The sequence below is a fragment of the Musca vetustissima genome, unplaced genomic scaffold, assembly GCF_032173495.1.
Source record: "Musca vetustissima isolate MV318-11 ecotype Yass unplaced genomic scaffold, APGP_CSIRO_Mvet_v1 utg20322, whole genome shotgun sequence".
Taxonomy (NCBI): Eukaryota; Metazoa; Arthropoda; class Insecta; order Diptera; family Muscidae; genus Musca; species Musca vetustissima.
The window spans coordinates 60,824-71,219 of NW_026884151.1; the positions used below are offsets into that span (position 1 = coordinate 60,824).

Here is a 10,396-nt window from a genome sequence, read left to right on the forward strand (position 1 = left end):
GACTAAAATTATTTTGGGTGAAAGACCGATACGGCTGCATGGCGGCACATGGTTAAATTTCAACATGTCATTGCTTAATTATTTACATATAAATACATCAAAGAATGGAAAATTAATACAGGAAAGTATACACTATGCTAATCAATATTAACATTGTATTTAATTGAAATTGAATTTTGTTTTTAATTTATACCGAAAGCTGTACTATTACATACGATAATACAATAAAAAATAAATGCAAAAAAGAACACGACAAAATATTGTAATATTTATTATTTAATTTAAATACGATTAAATAATATCCGTTTTACTTAGAGGAATATTTTAAAAACACATATGCTTCGATATGGTTTTGAGTTGCTTACTTAGGCCATAGTAGCATCTGTTGGCCAACACTATTCTATAGTTTTGTTTATGGCGGTACCAAGGTATATAAAATCTTTGACTACCTCGAAGCTGTCCACAGTTGGTTCGAGTCTACTGAATGTCTTGCGCGTTGATACCATCAGCTTGGTTTTCTCGCAATTTAGAAATCCACCCAATTTGGCAGAATCCTTCTCAATTCGTTCAAAAGAGGGCTGTTACCGCTCGCAAAGTTCGATTCTTTATGTCGATGTCGTCGGTGTAGCATATGCTGGTCCGAGTCTACTGAATGTCTTGCGCGTTGATATCATCAGATTGGTTTTCTCGCAATTTACTGCCCACCCACTTTGGCAGAATCCTTCTCAATTCGTTCAAAAGGGGGCTGTTACCGCTCGCAATGTTCGATCCTTTATGTCGATGTCGTCGGTGTAGCATATGCTGTTTGGTGTACAGAGTGTCATTTCTGTTCACATTTGCATATCATATGACCTTTTCCAGCAGGATGTTAAAAAGGCCACACGACAAACTGTCACCTGATCTGAATCCTCGATCGGTATTAAAGGGCTCGGAGAGTTCCTTTCCGACTTTAACTGCTGGCATTGTACCAGTTAAAGTATTAATTTTGCAGGAATTCCAAACGCTGATATGGCTTTAAACACCTCTGAACGGATAGGGCTGTCGAATGCGGCTTTAGAGTCGACCAATAGATGGAATGTGTCAATGTGTTCTTCGTGGATCTGGCGCAGAGTGAAAATCTGGTCAATGGTGGATTTGCCAGGCCTAAAGAGACATTGGTATGGTCCCATAATGTCATTGACCATTGGCTTCAATCGTACACACATCACGCTGGATAGCACTTTATATGCGATGGGAAGGAGACTAATACCTCTATAGTTGACACATATCGTCTTGTCTCCTTTTTTGTGCACGGGACATGGGATACTGAGGTTCCAATCATTGAGCATGCATTCCTCTAGTCAAATTGTACAAATCAGCTGGTGAATACTCCTGACTAGCATCGGACCAGCGGTCTTGAATAGTTTGGCTGGTGATACATCGGCACCAGCTGCTTTATTGTTCTTCAGCCGATTAATTGCTACTCTGACCTTCATTCTGACTCCTTCATTTGGACCCCAGGTGACATTGCGGGGAGGGCAGTGTCCACAATTGAGATGAAAGAGGGACCAAGATAAGCCTGGGCTTCGCCATGTTAAACCTAATCAGAGCCGTTGCTTGGTATTTATCATACCCTACGCCACAATTTACTTAAAATCGGACGAATATATATATATATATATATAGGAGGTATATTTAAAAAAAAATCCACGCCTATTTGGCTGATTGTCGCCCTTAGAAAAAGAAAGCATAAAAAATCCTTTCAAACTATTAACAACTTGAATTTAAGAATTTCTTCTAACCTTCTTATTTGAATTCTTTATTATCAATATCACAAACTGGCTTCCGAATATTTTGAATATATTTTTGTTGATGAAGAGGATACCTGGAAGTTGATGTTTTGGACCGTGCTTTGTTTATTTATTTGTTTATTTTGTCTCCATCTCTGTGACAATTCGTCCCTTTTTCTTCGTCAGCTTCCAAGCATTTACGCGATAAAACTTCGAGGATATGGATAGCCAAAAATCCACGTCTTACATCCACGAACAGTCCATAAACTTTATTTTTATACCGTCTGTTTAACTATGCAGTTAAGCCTACTTCCTCTCTTCCAATTATTTAAGGACGCAGCCCAATCTTCCTACATTTGGATAGGCAGGAGCCAGAACCAGGAAAACATTGTACAATTTTGCATTTCAGCTCCTACAACAATAACAACTCGATGTTACAGCTAATATTAAAAACAATTCCTTACCTTTTATTTCGTCCTGTAAATAGATTTATTCTACCATTATTTGATATCGCATATAAACTTTAGATTAAATATTTATAACATATTGCGGCAGTTTTTCTCATTCAAATGACAGCCGTTTAAATGTTTACACAAATTCCCGCACACTACTTCACAAAGTCTTCAAATCATATCTGCCGCCGTTATTGCTATGGTGACAATTCACAATGATGTAAACATTTAAACAACGTCGCCGTTGTTAATTTGAAAGGTATTCACAATAATCAACAGTTTTAGGATTGCCTAGAATTCTTTATTTTCTTTGTCGAAATTTAAATTTAAAAAAATCCACGCCTATCTATAGTTCCTTTAAACTTAAATTTAAAAAAATCCACGCCTATCTATAGTCCCTTTAAAATTAAATTTAAAAAATCCAACACTATCTATAGTCCCTTTAAACTTAAATTTTAAAACAAATCCACACCTATCTATAGTCCCTTTAAAATTAAATTTAAAAAAATCCAAGCCTATCTAGTCCCTTTAAACTTACATTAAAAAAATCCAAGCTTATCTATATTCCCTTTAAAATTAAATTTAAAAAAATCCACGCCTATCTAGTCCCTTTAAACTTAAATTAAAAAAATCTAAGCATATCTATAGTCCCTTTAAACATACATTTAAACAATCCACCACTATCTATAGTCCCTTTAAAATAAAATTTAAAAAAAAATCCACGCCTATCTATTGTTGATCTCTCAAAAAAAATAATTTTAAAACTCCCCGAGTTTTGTTGGTCTTAAAATACAAATATTTTAAAATCCACACCTATATGTAGTCCTTTCAATTGTTTAAAAGTATCACCCTTATTTATAGTACCTCTAAAATTTCGTTTTAAAAATCCACTGCAATGTTCTCAAAAATTCTTCCTTTAGTATCGACGTTTTATAGTATTACAGCCAAGTCACAACAAAAGATTATAACGGTTTACGTATATTTAAACACGAACAAACAAGTCACACGCACTAATGATTCTGACCTAAAAACCCCCCAAAAAATACCGAAAACCTGACAATAGAAAGAATTTTAATTATTTTTTAAAGTTGTTTTTTTTATTGACAAATTATTACAATTTCATTGATGTTTTTTCATTTCTTTTTTTCGCATCGCGCTTTTGTTCTCATTGTGTTATTTCTTATAGAGATGGATGTTGTGGCCTTTTCAAATCTTTTCTTTTTCAACACGATATTTGTTTTTCGATATATAGGTTTTGTGATACTTGGATTTATAGAGATCGTGTGTAGTTGTTGTTGTTTTTAGTGTATCTTTTCTTCTTCATCTGTATCTTCATTTTCTTCTTCGACACCATATACATTCATTCAATCATTCAGCTTTAAGGTATAATAATAGTTTGTAGGTAGTAAATAATTATTAGTTGTAATTTGTTGTTTGCAAATGTTTTTTTATTTCTGAAAACACTCTTCTTCTTCTTTATACGGGGGTTTAGAATTTTGGCATATTTTCTTTCTTTCTTGTTGTTGTTTGTTTTTTAATAAATAAATGTGTGCGATTTGGTAGATTATGTTCCCTTAGAAAAAGATAAGAGTGCTCAATTGTTGTTATTTTTTATTAAACAAAAGGACAATAGTACAACTATTTCAATCCTTTGCAATATAATTTATTGAAAAAAAAATCTTTAAAAAAAAGTTGATAAATTTTCATTTATCGAAAATTTGAAGTCTTTTTGTTGTTGTTCTTGGGGGTTATGATTTTTTTAAATAAAAAAAAATTCTTTGCAAAAAAAAATCTGTGATTATGGTTTTTCCGGGGGAGGGTGATTGGGAATGTTTTTTGATATTTCCTTGTTCTCTTAAATATGTCTAACAAGGTCTATCATCAAATTGTATTCCCTTGGTACCATAGGCTAGGAGGTTATAAAAATGTGTTCTTCTCAAAGCTCTCTGTGGTGTACCAAGGATATAAAGGAAAAGGAGATAAGACAGCTCTTCTCAAAAAGTTAATGAATTTGTGAAAGTGAATGTGGAATGGTGGGTATTATGGTGAAAATGGTGATGGTTGGTGATTTTTTTAAGGAAAAAGACATGTTTGTTTTTAGGGTTTTTTTCATCTTTGTTTTTTATATAATTATATAATAATAATAATTAAGAAATAATAATACATTTGCGAGTTGTTTTCAAAAAGAAATTAAAATAAAATTAAAAAAATAATAAAAATTATTATATTTTGCAAATTAATTATTTTTGTTGTTGTTTTTTGGGATGTTCTTGTAAATGTATGTTTTTTGTTGCTCTTGTGTGTAATAGTTTTAGGTGTGTGTGGAACGTATGGTTTTCTTTAAAAAAATGATTTTTTTGGAATTATTTCTTCTTCAAACACTGGACCAAAGAGAATTTTCATTAAAAATTATGAAAATTTCTTTAGTAGAGCATTCTCTTCTAGTTGTTTGTTGTTGTATATAAAAACCTCCTCTTTTTCCTCTTGTTGTTGTTGTTAGATCTTAACTTCTCCTTATAATTACTACGACTAATACGGCAGCTACTAAAAGGGTTTCTACGCAGTTGTTGTTGTTGTTGTTGTTAACGACGACGACACACACCACAGCAGCATCATCATCAACAGCCACCATACAACTGATGATGCAGTTGACGAGGCAGCAGTGGTGTATATTTTTGGTTGTAGGAAGAAACCGCTTAGAAGCACTTTCTGTGCACAATGGATGGGCCGGATTCGTCGTATTCCTGCTTGGAGATCCACATCTGTTGGAAGGTGGACAAGGAAGCCAAGATGGAACCACCGATCCAGACGGAGTATTTGCGTTCTGGGGGAGCAATGATCTTGATCTTCATGGTGGATGGAGCCAAGGCGGTGATTTCCTTTTGCATACGATCGGCAATACCAGGGTACATGGTGGTGCCACCAGACAACACAGTGTTGGCGTACAAGTCCTTACGGATATCAACATCGCACTTCATGATGGAGTTGTAGGTGGTTTCGTGGATACCGCAGGCTTCCATACCCAAGAAGGAAGGTTGGAACAAGGCTTCGGGGCAGCGGAAACGTTCATTGCCAATGGTGATCACTTGACCATCGGGCAATTCGTAGCTCTTCTCCAAGCTGGAGCTGGAGGCGGCGGTGGCCATTTCTTGTTCAAAGTCCAAGGCGACATAGCACAATTTCTCCTTGATGTCACGAACGATTTCACGTTCAGCGGTGGTGGTGAATGAGTAACCACGTTCAGTCAAGATCTTCATCAAGTAGTCGGTCAAATCGCGACCAGCCAAATCCAAACGCAAGATAGCGTGAGGCAAGGCATAACCTTCATAGATTGGTACGGTGTGAGAGACACCATCACCAGAATCCAAGACAATACCAGTGGTACGACCGGAGGCGTACAATGACAATACAGCCTGAATGGCAACATACATAGCGGGTGTGTTGAAGGTTTCAAACATGATTTGTGTCATCTTTTCGCGATTAGCTTTGGGATTCAAGGGAGCTTCAGTCAACAAGACGGGATGTTCTTCGGGGGCGACACGCAATTCATTGTAGAAGGTGTGATGCCAGATCTTTTCCATATCGTCCCAGTTGGTGACAATACCGTGTTCAATGGGGTATTTCAATGTGAGGATACCACGTTTGCTTTGGGCTTCATCACCGACATACGAGTCCTTTTGTCCCATACCAACCATGACACCTTGATGACGGGGGCGACCGACAATTGAGGGGAAGACAGCACGGGGTGCATCATCACCGGCGAAACCGGCTTTGCACATACCGGAACCGTTATCAACAACTAATGCAGCAACTTCTTCGTCACACATTTTGTTTGCTGCAAAGGAAACAAATTAAAAAGATGGGAAATTAGTATGGAATTCTGAAATTTGTTTTGAATTTAAAAAAAAATTGGCAAGAATTTTTATGAAAAAATAGCTCAAGAATTTTTATAAAAAAAAATTGTGGCAGTTTTTTGTTTGCAAAATTTCATCCGTTTCTCAAGTACATTATTTTCTTCTGATTTTGTTTTAAAACACAGCTAACCTTTTTTTGTGCTCCGTTAATTTATAGTAATTAAATATTGAGTTACTAATTTTAGTACTAAAAATTTAATTTTTTTGATTTATAATTTTAATTTGCAAATGAAAAAATAATGACTTGTCACATTATGCCATGACAGCAGCCAATGCTGCCGCCTTTATGTGTAGTGTGCATAATGTGGTTGGCAACTGTCACCCTCATATGTCGGATGTATAATGTGGTTGGCAACTCCGTTATAACTCTCTTAACAAAGGGAGTCATACGTAACGGAATGAGAACCGAAAGAAAAGAGGAAGCATAGACAAAAGTGTACGGAGGCCACCACAGCCGGCTTTTTATGTAAAAAGAAAATCAAGGAGAAAACGAAGGAAAGAAACAAAAAAAAAATTGCAAAAGAAAATGGCGTAAAAAGGGCAAGCCAGCCACATATAGTAGGAATTATTTTGCACAAGAATTTACAAAGGAAAAAAATCTATTTAAATTAGATGCGGCTTAACAAAACAAATCACGATATTAATTCGTTATTAATGCACAATATTTTTTAAAAACATTTAAAGAATTCGTTGCACATTTATTAAATTAAAAAAAAGACAAAAAAAAAACTATTTTCTTTCTGTTAAATATTCGCACTATGTAATCTCCAAGGGGAAAGAGCACAGTAACAAAATTAATCTTTTAATTGTTTGTTGCTTTAATCAGTATTTGTTAAATCGAAATTGCACATTTCTTTTTTGATTGTAATTCAAAAAAATTTTGAAAATTAAATACCGTACCGTGTATTTATTTACTGTTGATGAACTGAAGAACGAACGAACCACAAAGCTTGACAGCTGGACTACGAATGAATTGAAGCAAGCGAATAAGTCAGTTAATTTGTAAATTTGTGACAGTGGCGCAGCCAAGGAAAAAGCAGTAAAGAAAGATATGCGTTTGTGCAAATATGGGTGTGTGCCTGTGTGTGTTATATACACACAGCAACAACAACAGCACATAAATATCCACAAAAAGAGAGTAGGCAGCAGCAGATATTGACATATTTAGAAATAACCACACAAAAACCCACGTTTAAGATACTCTTTCAACACACAATCAAAGAGAGAACTCACTGTTATCTTGGGTTACGGCATATAGCTGGTTCTTTCGCACTCATGGTAATTGCGCTAAGAAACTCTTGCTCTCTCACATTTTGCATTTGCAGAGAAAATACTGGAAAAACGAAATAACAAAACGCAATCGACGTTTTTAACCATTTTTGTGACCATATATGGTCATGTTTTGTGTTCCAACGATTTCACGATATAATGGAAAAACGTTAAATAAGGGGAAAGAGAGAGAGAGCGAATAAGTGTAGATAACAGAAGAGAGTCACACCCAATACCATTTTGGAGATAATGGTTATATTTTTTTGCGTTGAAAATAATTCTTTGAAATTTGTTCTTTTTTTGGAATTGTGACCACACAACCGGCATTCTTATATGATGTGAGAGAGTGTGTGTGTGTGTTGAACAGCTACATAATATTTATATCTCTGCGGAAACAAATATTTTCAGCAACAGAACAAAAAAAAAAACAAAATGAGTCAAGTTCAAGTTGTGGGTTTGCTACTTGCTAAAATGTTTACACCACAGATACAAGAAGTTCTTGAGATATTGGTGTTGATGTGTCAACGCCAAAAAAATAATGAAGTTTTGCATGACGTGTTCAATTCTCAAGTAGTTATTTTTTGAATATTTGGTTTTTTTGTCTAATAAAGTCAATGGAATTGATAAGTTTTTTTTAAATGGTGGGAACCGAGTTTTTTGTTTGTTGTATTTGGGAGGAAGTTATGTATGACAAAAACAAATGGTGAATAGAAAATTTTAAGGTCAAATTCAAATTAAACCGTTAGAATTTTGAAAAAAAATAGAAAAACAATTCTTTAAGATTTTTTTTTTAAATAGCATTTGGAGACCCTTAGAAAATGTTATGAAGATTTTTTTAGGAAAAATATTTAAATGGAGAAATATTTGAATGAGAGCAAGGTTTCTGTTTGTTGTTGGTATTTGAAGTGGTAATATTCTAATAAGATCGTAAACGGAGTAATCCAGTTTAAGGGGAAAATTAAAAAAAAAAAGTTTTGAATTGTTGATGGCAATTGTGGAATGAATATGTTTAAATCAATATTTGGAATTAATATATTTTGAGAAATTTGTTTATAATTATCCTTAAACATGATCCCCGAAAATGTTCAAATTCGAATAATTTTTTTTTAATTGAATAATTTTTAATGGAGAATTAGATTTTTAATACGAGAAAAAATGTTGGTTAAAACATTTTTGGTTTTTTTTTTGGAATTTTGAAATTGATATTTTTAAGAAATGTTAAAATTTTTAATAGAGAAATATATTTTTAAATCGAAAAAAATGATGGTTAAAGACATTTTTGTTTTTTTTGGAATTTTGAGATTGATATTTTGCAGAAAACTTGTTAAAATTTTGTAAATACAAAAATACGGAAATTTTTCACATTTTGAAATGAAAAAAATAGCTTGGAAATGATTGAAAGAATTTTTAAATTAACATTTTTGATATATTTTTGTAGTATTATTTAAGAATATTGGAAAAAAATATTGAAATTTAAAAAAAAAAATTAACTAAATTTTTAGTTTAACTGTAAATAATTTTATATCAGATGAAAAATTATTTTTGTTTCTTTTAATTTGTTTCATATTCTTTGAGGTTAAAACAAAAAAATTAAACTTCAATATTTTTTTTCTTTGAAAAAAAAATCTCATTATACGGAAGAAAGGTTAACGCCCTGAAAATTTGTTTTCTTTCAATAATGTTTTTCCAAAACCAAAATTAAAAAAAAAAAATTTTGTTTTATTTCAAATTTTTTTCTCTTTGAAAAAAATCGCAAAGGGTGGAGGTTAACGCCCTAAAATCCAATTGCGAAAACATTAATTTTCAAAAAGAAAAACAAAAATTAAAAAATGTTCTCCATTTCTTTTAATTTGTTCAAAATATAAAAATTCGTTAAAGAACAATTTTCTCCAATTGTTGAATTTTCAAAATTTCTTTTTATTTTTAACGATCTCTGCAAAACAGAAATTTGTGAAAGTCATGTCTCGTCTTGATATTTCATTCATATCTGCTGCACAAGAAGAAGAAGAAGAAAATGCAGAGAGAAAGTGTGTGAATTTGGCATATCAATGGAGTGTAACGGTTATTTTTTATTAGAGTTTTGAAACCATTTTTTTCAAATTGTTTGGTATTACACACAGACTTTCGCAGAGCAAAATACAAAAAATCTTAACGGTTATGTCTTGAATTTTGATTGGATTCCACACATGTGACCAAATTAAAATTATCTTCACACTTTATTTTTTTGAACTATTATCTTATCAAAATCATTCGTATTTGTTTTCGTTGATTGATGATGAGTATTGAATTTTCAAGATAACAATAATATTATGTAATATTTGTTGGAAAAAAGAATCACTCAAAAATGTTGATAATTTTTTGTTTGAAATTTATGACTTTTTTTTTAATAAATCATATTTTTTATCTGAAGTAATCCACTTGATTTGAAGCTGAGACTGACTGCATTTTCTTTCGAATTTTTCACAAATTGTTTTTGGTGTTTTTTCAAAATTAGTAATTTTTCCGTATTTTTTCAAAATGTTCTTTGAGTCACTGTTTTCATAAAAATTCTTTGCCACTTTTTTTAAATATTTTTTCTTAATGTTCATTGCATTATATTGTCTTTTCTTGTTGTTGTTCATTTTTTTGCACCAAAAAAATACTTACTTTTTTGTTTGTTAAATTACTAAAAATTAAATAAATAAATTAAGTCTTTTTGTTTGTTGGTTTGGGAGGTCTCGCGATGTATCCAACACGCAGCACAAGAACGCAAACTGTAATGATATCAAAAACTCGTTGTGCCGGCGCTTATAAAGGCGTCCACCCCTAATGGCTCCTTGCGCTTTTTTCGTTCTCTATGGATTTTCAGACATTTTACCATATATGGAAATATGCATGCACAATCGTATATTTCCAGAGAATTAATGGCGGTGGACTCTCTTTATCTCTCCAACCACACAACAACAACAATATCACACATTCATAATAAGCCCGCATTTTCAGATACATGCAT

At 32.8% G+C, this 10,396-nt stretch overlaps 1 protein-coding gene across 2 annotated transcripts; it reads right to left on the bottom strand.

The window, feature by feature from the left end:
* Positions 1 to 4,887: 4,887 nt before the first annotated feature.
* On the bottom strand, positions 4,888 to 10,193 carry LOC133331156 (actin-5C). 2 transcript variants are annotated; one of them, XM_061539551.1, is made up of 2 exons: positions 10,051 to 10,193; positions 4,888 to 6,056 (listed from the first exon to the last, which is right to left on the bottom strand). In XM_061539551.1, exon 2 carries the CDS (start codon positions 6,046 to 6,048, stop codon positions 4,918 to 4,920), a length of 1,131 nt encoding a protein of 376 aa, XP_061395535.1. In that variant the 5' UTR covers positions 6,049 to 6,056; positions 10,051 to 10,193; the 3' UTR covers positions 4,888 to 4,917. The 2 variants fall into 2 exon arrangements, with proteins under 2 accessions (XP_061395535.1, XP_061395536.1); XM_061539552.1 differs by lacking the exon at positions 10,051 to 10,193 and adding an exon at positions 7,036 to 7,139.
* Between the last annotated feature and the right edge of the window lie 203 nt (positions 10,194 to 10,396).